Below are 20,879 nucleotides of genomic sequence, written 5' to 3'. Positions count from 1 at the left end.
TTAATACTTCATGAAGAATGAATTGATGTCATATGAATTTTGCTGAATACTACTTTTATATTTTTTCCTTGATCTTCCTGTTGCATTAAAATACATCTTCTTTCAAGTCTTTTAATTGGATAAGTGTTATTTTTAATTTAAATAGAATTTATTTAGCTATAAAATATTAAGAGATTATACCAGAAGACAAATGTTAGCAGTGTATTTTTCAGAAATTATTTTAAGGTCACAGACCACCTAAAAAGAACCTATTTTAGTATAACATCGCAATTAAAAGAATGTTATCTGTGACCAGTATGCAGATCATGAAAACTATTGGGGCTTGTCGGTTACTTTTGTTTGCGGTTAGGATCAGTGATGTGATTAATCATGGGGATTTTTGCTTCCAGGTTGTCATCCCATGCTCATATTTGAGTTATAAGGCACTATTTCAATTTTTTCTAACTTTTGTCTTCTTATACTAACTATAATTGTGAACGTCTGTGTAGTATTTGCTGTATAAGTAAAGGTTTTCCCCAAACCAAGGGAAGCTGGGTTTTAGATTGAGTTTTTCTTTCTAAAATCAAGTTATTTGTAAATTTTAGAAACTCTGCATGAATATTTAAAAATTGTGTCACCTTAATACCAGGAAATTGCTAAAAGCCCTCATCCTGATATAATGTCTCATGCTTCATCTTTTATGGACATGATCTAATATAAGGATAACAATCTGCAGGATAAGTGTTTGTTATTACTCCTGTTTTACAGGAAAAGCAGGAGTTGACCCCAGAATGACCATGTCGTGGCTACTTGGCTTCAGGTTTCTTTTCTTTCCACTGTTCCTCAGTTCTCAAGTAGGCAGTTTAATACTGTTGGGATTTCAAGAAGAAAGCTGTAGACTAGAGATACAGTGATAAATTTATTCGTGATAAATCTACACAACTTCAACATTCTTTTTTTTTTTTTTACCAAAAATGTGATTTTTAATAGAACTGTTGAAATGATTTCTAAGTGTGGGACACTGGCAGTATTGCACGAGCATTCTTAGCAGTTTTGCCTTCTTTACCCTTACCTGTTTCATAGGAATAGGAATTTCTCTAATGTCTCAAGAATTCCTGGATTCCTGAGACAGGATTCCAGAAGAGATTTCTCTTTTACCTGTGTATTTTGCATTATGTATATGAGTGGTATTCAGAGAAATAAAATGCAAGCTGAGTATGTAATTTTAAATTGCCTAATAGCCACATTTTAAAATATATATATAAACATATATATAAAGAAATAGGTGAAATTAATTTTACTTGTATCTTCTATTTAAACTCACATATCCAAAATATTATTATTTCAACATGTAATCAGTGTTATAAAATTGTGATATGTTTACATTTTTTTGGTATTAATCTTCAAAATATGGTATATATTTTATACTCATAGCACATCACAGTTGAGACTAGCCATGTTTCAGATGCTCATTAGCCAGTAGCTAATTGGACAGCATGGGCAGGCCTACGTATTATAAATAGATATAAATAGATCTGGTTACTGGATCTATGACTTATCCAATACTCCCCTGACACAAGGTGTTACCAGAAATTAACTAGAGGCTTCTTAATGGTAGGAAACACGTTATTACTTTATATCATCAAAACTGAAAATACAAAAATGTTTTATATTCTATTACAAATAAATGAAAATGTACCCAACTTACAAAAGTAAATGTTGTACTTTACAGAGAGGAAGGCCCTGGAAAGTATCAAAGAGGGAGTCTTGAAAATCAAAGAAGAACCATCTAAAATACTCTCTGGAAATAAGTTTCAAGACCGGTATTTTGTTTTACGAGACGGGTATCTCTTTCTTTACAAGGATATGAAGGTATTTAATATATGTAGTATTTGAATACGTATATACTTTTGTGTGAGTGTTAACATTCTTATTTCATGCCTCTCAGCCCTCTCTCTTGGAAGTCAAGGCCTCTAGTAAATAAAATGTACAGTAAGCTGATAATTACTTTCAGCCTCTGGGATATGACATTAATGCAACTAGTAACACAGTAAAGAACTCCCTATACGGCCTTTCTGAGCACCTCATATTTTTTAGGGCAGAGATTGACTTAAGTTCTAAAGAAAAGTCTAATATGTGTTACATAAACTAGCATATAAATCAGCATCTCGGTCAATAAAATTAAGAGAATGTGTCATGCCTTAAGGCAAAAGTGGCTTGGGTTTAGCAAATGGAAATTAATAAAATGTAGAATAAAAAGGCAAAACCCAAATGCTAAATCTGATTAAAAATTAAATCTGATTAATTCATATATTTCCTATACTCTTGAATGAATTAACTCGTAATATTGTATTTATTAATTGAATCTTACTGATGTATCCCAATATGTTTGAATTCCCTAACAGCTTTTATTAATGAATTGAGGAATGGAGAGAGGACTTAGAGATGAAAAAGAGGGAGTAGGTATAAGAATATTGAACTTAGCATCAGAAAACCTCAAAACCGCCAAGTTGGTTGTGTGAATAAGAATCTTAAACTGTCATCCTCAATTTCTAGATCTGTAATACGATGATGATAGTATGAGTCCTGCATGCCAGATTGTTGTAATGCTTAAATAAGAATATATATAAAAGTTCCTTTTCAACTGTGAAACATATATATATATATATATATATATATATGTATATTAGCATGCTCATCAAAACAGCCCACTAAGAATATGAATAGGGAAGTTCCAGCCTGAGAAAAATCTATTCATAGTACATATATCTGAAAAGGGACTCATTTGCACAATATAAAGAACTCCTCCAAATCAACAATAAAAAGACAACCCAATAAAAATTGGGGCAAAGTATTGGACAGACATTACAGGAAGGAAGACATAGGAATGGCCAATAAGTGGTTGAACCAAAAGTGCTCAGCATCATTAGTTATCAGGGAAAATGCAAATTAAAACCACAAGCTATACCATTAGTACAACTAAAATCATAAGAGTGACAACATCTAATGTTGACAAGGACGTTGATTAACTAAAACCCTCATCAATAACTGGTGGAAGGGTAAAATCACACAATTACTATTAGAACTTTTTTGGCAGTTTTTAAAATTAAGTTATTCATACATCTACCCCATGATTCAGCAACTCTATTCCCAGGTATTATATCCACTAAAGCACTTGTTCAAGGATATTCATAAGCAGCTTTATTTATAAAAGCTAAAACCTGTAAACATTCTAAATGCCCATCAATAAGAGAATGATACATTCAGACAATGGAATAATATTCAGCAATAAAAATGAATAAATGCAACCACATGGGTGAATGTTCAAATCCTTGCTGAGCAAAAAAGTTTGACCCAAAATAGTACCATATGAGTCTGTCTATAAAAGGTCTAAGAAGAGGCAAAATCATTTATGGTGATGGGAGTCAGAAAGTGTTTGCCTGTGGTGTGGAGAAGGTTTGCTACTGAAGCAAGGACATAGGGTCAGTAGGGTACTTTCTAGGATAACAGAAATAAATGTTCTCTATCCAGTTTTGGGTGGTGGTTACATGGGTATATACAGTAACATTTCTACTTCCTTGAGATTCAAGCAATATCCAAGCAATTCTTTTAAATGTGGAATGACAGCAGGACCTAAAGCTACTTTTTTCCATTGAATTCTAATATTCACTTGAGTAAGCATTGCTTGCATATTTCAAGTGTGTGATGCTTCACTATGTTGTGTTTTGGAGATCAATAAAGAAGGACCAGACTAGTAACATCTATTATTTAATACTGTATTGTTATGAAGGAAGAATTATTAAACAGCTTTCCAAAGTTCTATAGCCCCATTTAGTTGTGGCTTCTACTGAGCTCTCCACACACTGACCACTGTCCTGTATGTTCCTCCAGCAGGGAAGCCTCCAGGTGGGCATAAATAAATTTTAGTAGCATTCTACTTAGTGTATCCATTTCATGTTCATGTTCGTCAAGAACAGTGGAATGTCCAGGCAGGGAGCTAACAAAACAGCACTGAATTCCGCAGCCCTTAATCCCTCTCTTCAGAGGGCTGTATTATATACTGGAAGTCACACTTTGTTACTCCATCTGATAAACCTAGCAGGGAATCTGTGTGGGTATCAAACGATTGTTATCGTTTATTATCATTTGATATCATTCTTCACTTTTTTCAGTGCAGGAAGAGTGGAGTTTGCAGAAATAAGGCATTTAAGAATTTGGGATTATGTGAGCCAAACACATCAGATTTTAAGGTTCATGAACTGTAGGTTTATGTTCATGAAAGGAAATGCTAAACTTCACAGCTGCTTATTCTAGCCATCTAGAACTCAATCTGATTGAATTTTGTTTGGTTTTCTTCAATGCGTCACCCACCTTGATCTTCATTAGACTCATTTCCTTCATCCTTGTCCTTCCATTTACATGTTGGTTAATTGTCACTTGTGTAGTTGGATATCTGCTTAGGGTATTTTAAAATCATCGTGGACTTTTTAGTCCCATTAAGGAACCTACGCTTCCATTGTGTAGCAACAGAAGGTTGCTAGAAACAACTAGTAGCAATAGAAGTGCAGTCATAATGGCCCCAACTAACATTCAACCCGTTAATCCATAAAAAGCAGAGTTCTATATATTTCGCTTTGATTATCGCACTTTATCTTTACAATAATCCTATGAAACTAGTGCTATAGTTATTCCCCCTTGACAGATGAAGAAATGTAGTATACCAAGATATTACATAACTTGCCCAAGATCACTTAGCCTATAAGCGATAGTCAGAATTCATTCCCAGATGTCTATTTCCAAAGGCTTTATGCAGAGGCTTTATTGTTTCTTACTATAGAAACAATAATTTGTATTATTTTGTCTTGGTGTTATTGCTGATGGAATTTTATTTAAAGAGGATAAGTGTTTTTCATTTTAATAGTACCAAATATTTTCAAATATGACACTTTACACAATTCAGGTTTTTTATAATGTTTTTCCCCAAGCTGATGTAAATTTTAAAACCTGCCACAAGGAAGCCTGTTCATGGAGAAATTATTTTTTTTAAGACGAAATGATTTTGTAATTGAGCTAAAGAATTTCATCCCTTAACAGAATGTTTTTAAGAATTTGTATCCTTTTGAAAGTATCATCCTGCTTAATCTAAAATAATTCATACAAACTGGTAGACAGTAATAGTATCGAGAGCTTGCCTGAAAGACAGTGTTCTTTTTTTTGACATTTGAATTTTTTCCTGTTTATTGAAGTATAATTGACAAAAATTGTATTTATTTGTTATACAACGTGATGCTTTTGATATACCTATACATTGTGCCATGATTACCACAATCTAAGCTAACTAAACATATTCATTACCTCACATAGTTTTGTGTGTGTGTGCACTCGTGGTGAGAACATTTAAGATCTACCCTCTTAGCAAGTTTCAAGTATACAATACAGTACTGTTAACTGTAGTCACCATGCTGTACTTTAGATTTCCAGGACCTATTCATTTTACATAACTGAAACTTGGTACCCTTTGATCAACACCTTCCCATTTCCCCCACTCCCAGCCCCTGGAAACCACCATTCTACTCTGCTTCTATGTGAGTTTGACGTTTTTTAGATTCTGCGTATAAGTGAGATCATATAGTGTTTGTCAGAAAGATAGTGTTCTTTAAAGACAATGAAGACATTTTATTTTTGTCACAGTGACCTCAGGTTACGGAATTATAGTCTAAGTGTTTGAAAGTTGTATTTATGCATCTGTCAGAATCAATTAATGCAACTGATATTTTAATTTGCACATTAAGGCAAGCAGATGAGAGACTTGTGGTTTTCCTTTAAACTCAAACTACTGTTATTTTCAACACATGGTGTTATTTTGCTGGTTATTTCTTCATGTTGCTGGTCTTTCCCTTTTAATATTGATGGTCAAGTCACTGGCAGTGTTTGCTTTTCAAATGATTTTACAGTAAATAATCAATAGTAAAAAACTCCTAGCTTATTTGAATAAAGATTTGGCTCTGGTTTGACAGTTGCCCTTAATATATGTGTGCTTGTACATATTTAGAAAATGATTTACTGAGAAGGGAGTAGAAATTACAAATTGAAGAGTGTATTTAAAGAGACTATGTGTTAATTAGAGATAATTTATGAATGCTCATTAACAACAAATTAGGGTAATACACAGAGGAAGATATATTTTGTTTTGAGAGTTTTCCCTGCACATAAAATGTTAATTAAAATGTTTTCAGACTTGATTTACATAAAAGGTGAGAAGTTTCAACGAATATTATCATTACACTATTAATGGTGTGAAAAAAGCAAATGGGGAGGGAGCGGTCGTTAAAAGTTGCATGCACTAATAAGCAAACTCTTCTTAGTAACAAGAATAATTTTTTTAAGCACACTAATTTAATTGGCTCAGTTAAAAATTTTACTTTGAAATATACTGCCTGTAGCAACATACTATACACTTCATAACACTTCAACTTTTTGAAGAAATACTCCAGAAAGTACACATACCTAAAGTGTTGTAATAAACCAACAGTAAAGTTATAATGCCAAAAGAGATTTCTTTTAATAGAACTTTGCATTAGGATCCTTACAGTTCCTATTTATGCTTATTCAGTTTAAAGATTGAAACTGAAAAGGGTTTCTTTCCACCTTGGCTGAACTCAAATTATGGCATCTGTGTTCTCTTTGGACAGGATATAATACAAAGTCATGAGCTGGCATGTCCAGAGTGGCTTGGGAATCAGTTGTATTACTTCAGGCTCTCTATCTATTGCCAACAGTATTTCAAAATATAGGCAGTCCTGGGCTTATCAATGCCGTGTATCAATAAGACTACTTAGATCAGGCACAGTGCTTCTCATTCTTAAATGTGCAGGTCCCCTCTACCTGTACTACTGGAACTGCAGCCTCTCACCTGACCCTGCTGCTGCCTCCATTGGGACTAGCAGTCTAAGCTTTGAGGAGGGACATTAACCACAGATGTAATCCGATTGAACCTCTGACAATGGTATCCAGGAGTCTGTGCTACTATATACACTCCTACGTGCTCCTCTCCTTGACTCTTTCCTATATGGAAAACTTACTGCATTACAAAGCTACCTCACTGTTCCATATCAGACTTCAAGTGTTATTCCTTAACATTCAGTAAAGTAGCAAGCTAAAAAATCAATACCCCCGAACCAAACACATAAACTACCAGAAAATGACCTTAAGAAGAAGAGGCTTACATGAAGAAAACTACAGAACTGCACTGATTGATAGAAATGAAAGAAAATTAATGTAAAGTCTACTAATATTGATCTATGGACTTCCCTGGTGGTGCAGTGGTTAAGAATCCGCCTGCCAATGCAGGGGACATGGGTTCGAGCCCTGGTCCGGGAAGATCCCACATGCCGCAGAGCAACTAAGCCTGTGCCCCACAACTACTGAGCCTGTGCACTAGAGCCCTCGAGCCACAACTACTGAGCCAGTGTGCCACAACTACTGAAGCCTGCCTGCCTAGAGCCTGTGCTCTGCAACAAGAGAAGCCAAGGCAGTGAGAAGCCTGTGCACAGCAACGAGGAGCAGCCCCCGCTCACCGCAACTAGAGAAAGCCCACGCCCAGCAACAAAAACCCAAAGCAGCCAAAAAATAAATTTATATATAAAAACACAAAAAAACACAAAGTCTACTAATATTGATGTATAGGTTTAATGTAATTCTTTTCAAAATCACAAAGGGAATTATTTTTAGAACTTGGAAAAAATGATTTGATAACTCACCTCAAAGGGTAAACAGAGAAGAGTATTTGCAAACATTTTGGGGGACATAAAAAGTAAAATAATTGTCAAGTATTTCCCATCCAACTATTTATTCATACAGCAAAACTAAAAATAGGTTAGATAATATCCTGGCATAAAAATGAACAGAGATAGCATTGGTAACATAAAGTGAGGTAAAAGATGTAACTGTTTATCATAATTTATTTTTGATAATTATGCCATCATAAATGCATGTCTAAAGAAAGATTTGTTTTATAAGGACTGGGATAATTGTTAACCAAAGGTTTTCAACTTAAATTCTCATCTATACTGTGGACTAACATTCAGTCCATAACAATATTTATGACCTTATTCACACTGTATGAAATGTCATGCATTTTTGTAGAGAAATATGAATATATTTGAATATAGGGTGCTGCCCCAGACAACACTGGTGGTATCATGGAGTTACAAAGTATATTGCACATGTATTTTTTAAGTATGAAAAATTATCAGTTCTCATATACATCTGGTCCCAAGTGTTTTGAATAAGGAATTATTGTATGTGTGTGTTTGTATATATACACACATATGTAATCATATACATGTATCCAGATTTATTTAAATTTATAACATTTTAATCAAAACAATCTTCATTTACTAAAAATTTGGTATTACGTTCATGAAACACTGGAGAAACAAAACATTCTAAACTCGATTCTTAATACTTAAGGAAAATAGAAGGATACTGATAAAATCTGTTTAATTACAAATTTACCTTGTTTTCCTTTACAGAGTAGTAAACCTGACAAAATGTTTTCTCTCAGTTCAATGAAGTTTTATCTTGGAGTAAAAAAGAAGATGAAGCCTCCAACAAGGTAAAGCTTGGAAGGGAAGAGCTGTTGAAAAAGTTACAGAAAAGTATGTCTGTTCAAGGACTTAGGGATCAGTGGCATTAGTCTAACTTGTTATAAGTTAAGCTTTAGAAAGATTCCTTAAGTTGCCACAGACATGTGGCAGGGGACCTATGGCAGATCAAGGGAACCTGTGTGGGTGGATAAGGAGGGATGATGATGTTCCCGCTCAAGTCAAGCTACTGGGTGATTGCATCTCCTCGGTGTAGAACAAGAAATCCCCAGAAGGCCCTGCCTACTGGGAAGCACATGGGTTTCTCCACATCCCATTCCTTGCTCAGTCACAGCCTAGCGATGTAAGGAATGTTCCAAACAAGTCTACCCAAAGGAAGACAAATGCTGCCCTCCAGCCTCCATGGCTTTTACGTCATCTTGGTCCTGGCTCTATAATTTGCCCCCTTCGTTTTGCTGAGTTTGGTAATAAACTCACAGCACACAGATGGTTGAGAGGAAGTGGACCCTTCTTAAATATTATGTTTCTCATTAGCACTTGAATCAACCCAACATTCGAGTTATACCACACTTTCTCATCACAGATTACTTTGATTAGCTAATTAATGTTTGCACTAATACTTTTAATATCATGAAATGCCATTTTAATGAACTGCATATGATTCAGATTCTATCACTGAAAATGTCCTCACTTTTGCCTCTGTGCTTAATTTCTAAGCCCAGCACATATATCTGTGTTGTGACTGGCACATTCTTTAAAATTTCTCACAGTATCAATAAGTAAATATATATATATAATCTTATTTTGGCCATTTTCCTAGACATCTGTCCTTACTCAGCCCCGAATATCCTGTGAGAGATTTCCCCCACTGCCGCATAACATCATGAGACCCTTTCCCCCTGTGTCCTTCAGTGTATTTAAATTTGTAGCCAAATACCTCAACATCTATCATTTACCTCTAGATAAATCATACCCAATGAATCATCACTTGTGGGTATCAATTCTGTTATGCATTCCCACCATTAAATATTACCTCCTTAACATCTAGTCCTGTGTATTATCTTGTAAAATGAATCATTTTTAATATGTATGCGTGTGTTTTTTTCCCATGCGATGCAGTTGGGGATTGACGGCATATTCTGAAAAACATCTCTGGTAAGTTAACAGCCAGCAAGTTTTGGATCTGATATATTGATGATACAGGATTAGTAAATGAATAACGATATTATTTGGCAGATAGATCTAGAGACAGGAAATGTTTCTTCTAAGTGAAGTTAAAATCTTTTCTAAATACTTTGAGCCTAAGAAGAGGAAAGTAGATTTGCTTCAGGGTTTAGGTCTATTTCAGTCTCATGTATCCTATTTGCCACTGCCTCTAAAGAGAAGCTACACATGATTTCTTCCTACTCATTATGTAAATGAGGAATCTCTGGTTTTATGGGATAAGCAGGCAAAACTCAGTTTTAAATAAAGGATAATAAGTAACCAAAACTCAGAGTAAAAAAAAAAAAATTTAGTTTCAAACCTGTTCTTTCCATAGAGGTATTTTTTTCTCTAATCCATTTTGAGTTTATTTTTGTGTATGGTGTTAGGGAGTGTTCTAATTTCATTCTTTTACATGTAGCTGTCCAGTTTTCCCAGCACCACTTATGAAGAGACTGTCTTTTCTCCATTGTATATCCTTGCTTCCTTTATCATAGATTAGTTGACCATAGGTGCGTGGGTTTACCTCTGGGCTTTCTATCTTGTTCCATTGATCTATGTTTCTGTTTTTGTGCCAGTACCATATTGTCTTGATTACTGTAGCTTTGTAGTATTGTCTGAAGTCAGGGACTCTGATTCCTCCAGCTCTGCTTTTTTCCCTCAAGACTGCTTTGACTATTCTGGGTCTTTTGTGTCTCCATACAAATTTTAAGATTTTTTGTTCTAATTCCATAAAAAATGCCAGTGGTAATTTGATAGGGATTGCATTGAATCTGTAGATTGTGTTGGGTAGTATAGTCATTTTCACAGTATTCATTCTTCCGATACAAGAACATGGTATATCTCTCCATCTGTTGGTATCATCTTTAATTCTTTCATCAGTGTCTTATAATTTTGTGTATACAGGTCTTTTGTCTCTCTAGGTAGGTTTATTCCTAGGTATTTTATTCTTTTTGCTGCAGTGGTAAATAGGAGTGTTTCCTTAATTTCTCTTTCAGATTTTTCATCATTAGTGTATAGAAATGCAAGAGATTTCTCTGCATTAATTTTGTATCCTGTTACTTTACCAAATTCATTGATTAGCTCTAGTAGTTTTCTGGTGGCATCTTTAGGATTCTCTATGTATAGTATCATGTCATCTGCAAACAGTGACAGTTTTACTTCTTCTTTTCCAATTTGTATTCCTTTTATTTCTTTTTCTTCTCTGAGTGCCGAGGATAGGACTTCCAAAACTATTTTGAATAAGAGCCGTGAGAGTGGACATCCTTGTCTTGTTCCTGATCTTAGAGGAAATGCTTTCATTTTCTCACCATTGAGAATGATGTTTGCTGTGGGTTTGTCACATATGGCCTTTATTATGTTGAGGTAGGTTCCCTCTATGCCCCCTTTCTGGAGAGTTTTTATCATAAATGGGTGGTGAACTTTGTCAAAGCTTTTTCTGCATCTATTGAGATGGTCATATGGTTTTTATTCTTCAGTTTGTTAATATGGTGTATCATGTTGATTGATTTGCATATATTGAAGAATCCTTGCATCCCTGGGAGAAATCCTACTTGATCATGGTATATGATCCTTTTAATGTGTTGTTGGATTCTGTTTGTTAGTATTTTGTTGAGGATTTTTGCACCTATATTCATCAGTGATACTGGCCTATAATTTTCTCTTTGTGTAGTATCTTTGTCTGGTTTTGGTATCAGGGTGATGGTGGCCTCATAGAATGAGTTTGGGAGTGTTCCTTCCTCTGCAACTTTTTGGAAGAGTTTGAGAAGGATGGGTGTTAGCTCTTCTCTAAATGTTTGATAGAATTCACCTGTGAAGCCATCTGGTTCTGGACTTTTGTTTATTGGAAGATTTTTAATCACAGTTTCAATTTCATTGTGATTGGTCTGTTCATATTTTCTATTTCTTCCTGGTTCAGTCTTGGAAGCTTATACCTTTCTAAGAATTTGTCCATTTCTTCCAGGTTGTCCATTTTATTGGCATAGAGTTGCTTGTAGTAGTCTCTTGTGATGCTTTGTATTTCTGCAGTGTCTGTTGTAACTTCTCCTTTTTCATTTCTAATTTTATTGATTTGAGTCCTCTCCCTCTTTTTCTTGATGAGTCTGGCTAATGGCTTATCAATTTTGTTTATCTTCTCAAAGAACCAGCTTTTAGTTGTATTGATCCTTGCTGTTCTTTTCTTTGTTTCTATTTCAGTTATTTCTGCTCTGATATTTATGATTTCTTTCCTTCTATTAACTGTGGATTTTGTTTCTTCTTCTTTCTCTAGTTCCTTTAGGTGTAAGGTTAGATTATTTATTTGAGATTTTTCTTGTTTCTTGAGGTAGGCTTGTATAGCTATAAACTTCCCCCTTAGAACTGCTTTTACTGCATCCCATATGTTTTGGGTTGTCATGTTTTCATTCTCATTTGTCTCTAGCTATTTTTTGATTTCCTTTTTGATTTCTTCAGCGATCTCTTGGTTATTTAGTAACCTAGTGTTTCGCCTCCATGTGTTTCTGTTTTTTATGTTTTTTCCCCTGTAATTCATTTCTAATCTCATAGCATTGTGGTCAGAAAAGATGCTTGATATGAGTTCAATTTCTGTAAATTTACTGAGGCTTGATTTGTGACCCAAGATGTGATCTATCCTGGAGAATATTCCCTGCGCACTTGAGATGGAAGTGTAATCTGCTGCTTTTGGGTGGAATGTGCTATAAATATCAATTAAAGCTATCTGGTCTCTTGTGTCATTTAAAGCTTCTCTTTCCTTATTTATTTTCATTTTGGATGGTCTGTCCATTGGTGTAAAGTGAGGTGTTAAAGTCCCCCAAAATTATTCTGTTACTGTCGATTTCCTCTTTTACAGCCATTAGCAGTTGCCTTATGTATTGAGGTGCTCCTATGTTGGGTGCATACATATTTATAATTGTTATATCTTCTTCTTGGATTGATCCCTTGATCATTATGTATTGTCCTTCCTTGTCATTTGTAACATTCTTTATTTTAATATCTATTTTATCTGATATGAGTATTGCTACTTCAGCTTTCTTTTGATTTCCATTTGCATGGAATATCTTTTTCCATCCCCTCACTTTCAGTCTGTATGTGTCCCTAGGTCTGAAGTGGGACTCTTGTAGACAGCATATAGATGGGTCTTGTTTTTTTATCCATTCAGCAAGCCTGTGTCTTTTAGTGGGAGCATCTAATCCATTCACGTTTAAGGTAATTATCGATATGTATGTTCCTATGACCGTTTTCTTAATTGTTTAGGGTGTGTTTTTGTAGGTCCTTTTCTTCTCTTATGGTTCCCACTTAGAGAAGTTCCTGTGCCATTTGTTGTAGAGCTTTTGGTTTCTCCATCAAATCTGAGTGAGATCCTTGCCAGGTAGAGTAAACTTGGTTGTAGGTTCTTCCCTTTCATCACTTTAAGTATATCATGCCACTCCCTTCTGGCTTTGTAGAGTTTCTGCTGAGAAATCAGCTGTTAACCTTATGGGAGTCCCCTTGTATGTTATTTTTCGTTTTTCCCTTGCTGCTTTCAATAATTTTTCTTTGTCTTTAATTTTTGCCAATTTGATTACTATGTGTCTCAGCATGTTTCTCCTTGGGTTTATCCTGCATGGGACTCGCTGTGCTTCCTGGACTTCGGTGGCTATTCCCTTTCCCATGTTAGGGAAGGTTTTCACTGTAATCTCTTCAAATATTTTCTCGGGATCTTTCTCTCTCTCTTCTCCTTCTGGGACCCCTATAATGCGAATGTTGTCCCAGAGGTCTCTTAGGCTGTCTTCATTTCTTTTCATTCTTTTGTCTTTATTCTGTTCCGCATCAGTGAATTCCACCATTCTGTCTTCCACGTCACTTATCCATTCTTCTGCCTCAGTTATTCTGCTATTGATTCCCTCTAGTGTAGTTTTCATTTCAGTTATTGTATTGTTCATCTCTATTTGTTCTTTAATTCTTCTACGTCTTTGTTAAACATTACTTGCATGTTCTCAATCTTTGCCTCCATTTTTTTTCCGAGGTCCTGGGTCATCTTCACTATCATTATTCTGAATTCTTTTTCTGGAAGCTTGCCTATCTCCACTTCATTTAGTCGTTTTTCTGGGGTTTTATCTTGTTTCTTCATCTGGTACGTAGCCCTCTGCCTTTTCATCTTGTCTGTCTTTCTGTGGATGTGGTTTTTGTTCCACAGGCTACAGGATTGTAGTTCTTCTTGCTTCTGCTGTCTTCCCTCTGGTGGATGAGGCTGTCTAAGAGGCTTGTGCAGGTTTCCTGATGGGAGGGAATCGTGGTGGGTAGAGCTGGGTGTTGATCTGGTGGGCAGAGCTCAGTTAAACTTTAATCCACCTGACTGCTGATGGGTGGGGCTGGGTTCCCTCCCTACTGGTTGTTTGGCCTGAGGCAACGCAACACTGGAGCCGACCTGGGCTCTTTGGTGTGGCTAATGGCCGACTCTGGGAGGGCTCATGCCAAGGACTGCTTCCCAGAACTTCTGCTGCCTGTGTCCTTGTCCCCACGGTGAGCCACAACCACCCCCCATCTCTGTAGGAGACCCTCCAACACTAGCTGGTAGGTCTGGTTCAGTCTCCCCTGGGGTTACTGCTCCTTCCCCTGGGTCCCAGTACGTACAGTGCTTTGTGTGTGCCCTCCAAGAGTGCAGTCTCTGTTTCCCCCAATCCTGTCGAATTCCTGCAATCAAATCCCACTAGCCTTCAAAGTCTGATTCTCTAGGAATTCCTCCTCCCATTGCCAGACCCCCAAGTTAGGAAGGCTGACGTGGGGCTCAGAACCTTAACTCCAGTGGGTGGACTTCTGTGGTATAAGTGTTCTCCAGTCTCTGAGTCACCCACCTAGCAGTTATGGGATTTGATTTTGCAGTGATTGCGCCCCTCATACCATGTCATTGTGGCTTCTCCTTTGTCTTTGTATGTGGGGTATCTTTTTTGGTGAGTTCCAGTGTCTTCTTGTCTATGATTGTCCAGCAGCTAGTTGTGATTCTGGTGTTCTTACAAGAGGGAGTGAGAGGACTTCCTTCTACTCTACTCTAGGGTTCAGGCTCCCTCCCTTTTTTTCTTGATGAGTCTGGCTAATGATTTATCACTTTTGTTTATTGTCTCAAAGAACCAGCTTTTAGTTTTATTGATCTTTGCTATCGTTTTCATAATTTCTTTTTCATTTATTTCTGATCTGATCTTTTTGATTTCTTTCCTTCTGCTAACGTTGGTGTTTTTTTGTTCTTCTTTCTCTAATTGCTTTATGTGGAAGGTTAGGTTGTTAATCTGAGATGTTTCTTGTTTCTTAAGGTAGGATTGTATTGCTATAAACTTCCCTCTTAGAACAGCTTTTGCTGCATCCCATAGTTTTTGGGCCAACCTGTTTTCATTGTCATTTGTTTCTAGGTATTTTTTGATTTCCCCTTTGATTTCTTCAGTGATCTCTTGGTTATTAAGTAGTGTGTTGTTTAGCCTCTATGTGTTTGTATTTTTTATAGATTTTTTCCTGTAATTGATATCTAGTCTCATAGCGTTGTGGTCGGAAAAGATACTTGATATGATTTCAGTATTCTTAAATTTACCATGGCTTGATTTGTGACCCAAGATATGATCTATCCTGGAGAATGTTCCATGAGCACTTGAGAAGAATGTATTCTGTTGTTTTTGGATGGATTGTCCTATAAATATCAATTAAGTCCATCTTGTTTAATGTATCACTTAAAGCTTGTGTTCCCTTATTTGTTTTCATTTTGGATGATCTGTCCATTGGTAAAAGTGGGGTGTTAAAGTCCCCTACTATGATTGTGTTAATGTTGATTTCCCCTTTTATGGCTGTTAGTATTGGCCTTATGTATTGGGGTGCTCCTATGTTGGGTTCATAAATATTTTCAATTGTTATATCTTCTTGGATTTATCCCTTAATCATTATGTAGTGTCCTTCTCTGTCTCTTGTAATACTCTTTGTTTTCAAGGCTATTTTGTAGATATGAGAATTGCTACTCCAACTTTCTTCTGATTTACATTTGCATGAAATATATTTTTCCATCCCCTCACTTTCAGTATGTATGTGTTCCTAAGTCTGAAGTGAGTCTCTTCTAGACAGCATATATATGGGTGTTGTTTTCGTATCCATTCAGCTAGTCTGTGTCTTTTGGTTGGAGCATTTAATCCATCTACATTAAGGTAATTATCGATATGTATGTTCCTATTCCCATTTTCTTAATTGTTTTGGGTTTGTTATTGTACGTCTTTTCCTTCTCTTTTGTTTCCTGCCTAGAGAAGTTCCTTTAGCATTTGTTGTAAAGCTGGTTTGGTGGTCCTGAGTTTTCTTAGCTTTTGCTTGTCTGTAAAGGTTTTAATTTCTCCATCAAATCTGAATGAAGGCTTCCCTGGTTGCGCAGTGGTTGGGAGTCCGCCTGCCGATGCAGGGGACACGGGTTCATGCCCCGGTCTGGGAAGATCCCACATGCCGCAGAGCGGCTGGGCCCATGAGCCATGGCCACTGAGCCTGCATGTCCAGAGCCTGTGCTCTGCAACAGGAGAGGCCACAACAGTGAGAGGCCCGCGTACCACAACAACAACAACAAAATCTGAATGAGATCCTTGCTGGGTAGAGTAATCTTGGTTGTAGGTTTTTCTCCTTCATCACTTTAAATATGTCCTTCTACTCCCTCTGGCTTGCAGAGTTTCTGCTGAAAGATCAGCTGTTAACCTTATGGGGATTCCCTTTTGTGTTATTTGTTGTTATTCCCTTGCTGCCTTCAATACTTTTTCTTTGTATTTAATTTTTTGATAGTTTGATTAATATGTGTCTTGGCATATTTCTCCTTGGACTTATCCTATATGGGTCTCTCTGTGCTTCCTGGACTTGATTACCTATTTCCTTTCCCATATTAGGGAAGTTTTCAACTATAATCTCTTCAAATATTTTCTCAGTCCCTTTCTTTTTCTCTTCTTCTTCTGGGACCCCTATAATTCAAATGTTGGTGCGTTTAATATTGTCCCAGAGGTCTCTGAGACTGTCTTCAACCTTTTCATTATTTTTTTCTTTATTCTGCTCTGTAGTAATTTCCACTATTTTATGTTCCAGGTCACTTATCCGTTTTTCTACCTTAGTTATTCTGCTAATGATCCCTTCTAGAGAATTTTTAATTTCATGTATTGTGTTCTTCATCACTGTTTGTTTGCTCTTTCATTCTTCTAGGTCCTTGTTAAACATTTCTTGTATTTTCTCCATTCTATTTCCAAGATTTTGGATCATCTTCACTATCATTATTCTGAATTCTTTTTCAGGTAGACTGCCTATTTCCTCTTCATTTGTTAGGTCTGGTGGGTTTTTACCTTGCTCCTTCATCTGCTGTGTGTTTCTCTGTCTTCTCATTTTGCTTAACTTACTGTGCTTGGGGTCTCCTTTTCGCAGGCTGCAGGTTCGTAGTTCCTGTTGTTTTTGGTGTCTGTCCCCAGTGGCTAAGGTTGGTTCAGTGGGTTGTGTAGGCTTCCAGGTGGAGGGGACTAGTGCCTGTGTTCCGGTGGATGAGGCTGGATCTTGTCTTTCTGGTAGGCAGGTCCACATCTGGTGGTGTGTTTTGGGGTGTCTGTGGACTTATTATGATTTTAGGCAGCCTCTCTGCTAATGGGTGGGGTTGTGTTCCTGTCTTGCTAGTCGTTTGGCATAGGCTGTCCAGCACTGTAACTTGCTGGTCGTTGAGTGGAGCTGGGTCTCAGTATTGAGAAGGAGATCTCTGGGAGATTTTCGCCCTTTGATATTATGTGGAGCTAGGAGGTCTCTTGTGGACCAGTGTCCTGAACTTGGCTCTCCCACCTCAGAGGCACAGCCCTTATGTCTGGCTGGAGCACCAAGAGCCTGTCATCCGCACGGCTCAGAATAAAAGAGAGGAAAAAAAAGAAACAAAGAAGATAAAATAAAATAAAGTTATTAAATAAGTAATAATTATTAAAAAAAAATTTTAAGTAATAAAAAGAAAGAAAGAAGAGAGCAACAAACCAAAAACGATATCTACCATGATAACAAGTGCTGAAAACTAAAAAACAAAAAAATGGACAGACAGCACCCTAGGACAAATGGTAAAAGTAAAGCTATAGAGACAAAATCACACACAGAAGTATACAAATACACACTCACAAAAAGAGAAACAGGGCAAAATATATATATATCGTTGCTCCTGAAGTCAACATCCTCAGTTTGGGATGATTCTTTGTCTATTCAGGTATTCCACAGATGCAGGGTACATCAAGTTGACTGTGGAGATTTAATCCTCTGCTCCTGAGGCTGCTGGGAGAGATTTCCCTTTCTCTTCTTTGTTTGCACAGCTCCTGGGGTTCAGCTTTGGATTTGGCCTCGCCTCTGCATGTAGGTCACTGAGGGCATCTGTTCTTTGCTCAGACAGGACGGGATTAAAGGAGCAGCTTATTTGGGGGCTCTGGCTCACTCAGGCCTGGGGGAGTGAGGGGTACGGATTTCGGGGCAAGCCCGCAGTGGCAGAGGCTGGTGTGACGTTGCACCAGCCTGAGGTGCACTGTGTGTTCTGCCGGGGACGTTGTCCCTGGATCACGGGACCCTGGCAGTGGCAGGCTGCACAGGCTCTTCGGAAGGGAGGTGTGGATAGTGACCTGTGCTTGCACACAGGCTCCTTGGTGGCTTCAGCAGCATCCTTAGTGTCTCATGCTCATCTCTGGGGTCCACGCTGATATCCACAGCTTGCGCCCTTCTCTGGAGCTCCTTTAAGCCACACTCTTAATCCCCTCTCCTCGCGCACCAGGAAACAAAGAGGCAAGAAAAAGTCTCTTGCCTCTTAGGCAGTTCCAGACTTTTTCCTGGACTCGCTCCCAGCTAGCTGTGGCGCACTAGCCCCCTTCAGGCTGTGTTCACGCAGCCAACCCCATTCCTCTCCCTGGGATCCGATGGAAGCCCGAGCCTCAGCTCCCAGCCCTCACCTGTCCCGGCAGATGAGCAGACAAGCCTCTTGGGCTGGTGAGTGCTGGTCGGCACTGATCCTCCATGCAGGAATCTCTCTGCTTTGCCCTCCGCACCCGTTACTGTGCTCTCTTCCGTGGCTCCGAAGCTTCCCCGCTCTGCCACCCGCAGTCTCCGCCCGCAAAGGGGCTTCTAGTGTGTGGAAATCTTTCCTCCTTCACAGCTCCCTCCCACTGGTGCAGGTTCTGTCCCTATTCTTTTGTCTCTGTTTTTTCTTTTTTCTTTTGCCCTACCCAGGTATGTGGGGAGTTTGCCTTTTAGGACGTCTGAGGTCTTCTGCCAGAGTTCAGTAGGTATTCTGTAGGAGTTGTTCCTTATGTAGATGTATTTCTGATGTATTTGTGGGGAGGAAGGTGGTCTCCATGTCTTACTCTTCCGCCATCTTGAAGCCCCCTTTCTTTCTATGTTTGTGTTCAACTTTACTTTCTCTTTTTCTCACTGTCTTATAATTTATTTGTTTATATTCCTGGCTCCCCTAATAGATGATGTGAACCTAGAGGGCAACATCTCTGTTTTGTGTAGGTTTTCAATAAAAGGTTACTGAATCAGTGTTATTGGACATGCAGTGGTTTTTCATTTAGTTCATTTTTCATGAGCCTTGTGGGTATAATGTTTATAATCATAATGAAGGTGGCTGATAAAGCCTTTTTCAAAAATCTGCTCTTATGTGCACAAACTTTTTCTTCTTAGGCTCAGAGTTTCTGGGGAAAAAGATGTTTTACAGTCACGTACCTAAGAAAGCAAATGACATTGACCTTTCTGCCTTTCCAAAAATACCACCGATCATTTTTCAGCAGTTACCAAAGCCTTTGGCTATATTTTGGTGAAACTAGCATATTTATACTATTTTGATACTGTACACTTAACAGAAGCCTGAAGCAACTTGTACTGAAATACTCCCATTTTGATTACATTAATGTCATTAAGAGGAGAAACCCCAAGAGGTTTCTGATCACTTACTCGCCAAATAAATACACTGGAGAATTCCACTGTCTTTTTCAATATTATATTTTATAAACCTTGTTTTGCAGGCACCTGTGTTGTGATAGTTCACAAACTCAGATGGAGTGGATGGCCAATGTCTTTATCGCCCAGGTATTGTATCTGTTTCAACTAGCCAGTAAAGTATAACAACTGTTTATAGCAAATGTTAATAGGGTAGTAGTTTTCAAAGAATTTTTAATGAGAGTTTTATGTGTATACTTTTATTTTCTCATTCATGTTTTTTTAAATATATGAGAACCCAGATTTACCCATTACTCTTTGAAAGAGAGTCTACTCTTTGTTGCATCTTTTTTTTTTTGCCAGCCCAGCAGCTCCTCAGCTTGGGGAGATGCTTCAAGACAGTGGTGTAAGAAATGGACTTGTCTAAGCTGTGGTCCTCCCAGAGTCCCACATTAATCTTTGTTTAGAAAATGTGCTCTTTTCCTTCTTGTTCTCCCCACAGCTTCCTGCTTTTTCCAGAAACAAGGACAGGAACGTACATTTCTTTAAATACATGTGTGCTAGATACTTCAAAAGAGTTAACTCATGTATTCCTTGCAACAAATTGCATGGCACTGCTTATAGATGAGGGAACAAAGGTTACCAAAGGCTCCATGATTTGCTTAGGACCATACATTTAGTTAGTGGTTTAACACAGAGGCACCAGAGGCCAACGTCTATACTCAATTCCCCAATTAGTCTCCTCCCTATTGGAGGACTCACTCTTTCAGTGAAGGGTTAAATAGACCCATTAATAGGACTGGTTTCTTCCCCAACCTTGTCTGGCCAAATTCCCAGCAACACTTCCCCACAAGAGCATTGAAATTCACTGGTAACAATTAAGTTGCCACTCTTTATTACTGAGGATGTGCTTCCCTGTTTCTCTTACAAGTGAGAAGTTAATTCACCCCCAAATCTTGTCCTTATTTGTTTTGAAAACCATTTTCTCTGTTCATGTAACTTATTAACCTTCCCAGTGGTTAATAAACACTGCTTTTCTCAGCCCAATTCTACTATTACTACCTGGGAATGCATTTTCAGAAAAAGACCAGTGGCTAACATTTTAGAGACTTTGCTTCTTTTTTGTGACTGTTTAAAAATCCAGATATTCAAGTCCTACTGTAAAGAGTAGGCTTG

General features: G+C 37.6%; 1 protein-coding gene across 14 annotated transcripts in view; it reads left to right on the top strand.

Moving 5' to 3' along the window:
* ARAP2 (ArfGAP with RhoGAP domain, ankyrin repeat and PH domain 2) overlaps positions 1-20,879 on the top strand; it is a 196,600-nt gene that overhangs the window by 159,320 nt on the left and 16,401 nt on the right. For all 14 annotated transcript variants that reach the window (XM_089911758.1, XM_089911751.1, XM_089911748.1 and 11 more), the window contains 4 exons: positions 1,712-1,851; positions 8,514-8,596; positions 9,705-9,740; positions 19,790-19,853. In XM_089911758.1, the coding sequence (XP_089767884.1) occupies positions 1,712-1,851; positions 8,514-8,596; positions 9,705-9,740; positions 19,790-19,853 (323 nt within the window). The remainder of the gene's footprint in view (positions 1-1,711; positions 1,852-8,513; positions 8,597-9,704; positions 9,741-19,789; positions 19,854-20,879) is intronic.

The sequence above is a fragment of the Delphinapterus leucas genome, chromosome 5 (assembly GCF_059928025.1).
Source record: "Delphinapterus leucas isolate spDelLeu-1000000601 "Yukka" chromosome 5, BTC_Dleu_Yukka2, whole genome shotgun sequence".
Lineage (NCBI taxonomy): Eukaryota > Metazoa > Chordata > Mammalia > Artiodactyla > Monodontidae > Delphinapterus > Delphinapterus leucas.
The sequence above is the reverse complement of the archived record's forward strand: the minus strand, read 5'-3'. Positions and strand labels throughout refer to the sequence as shown.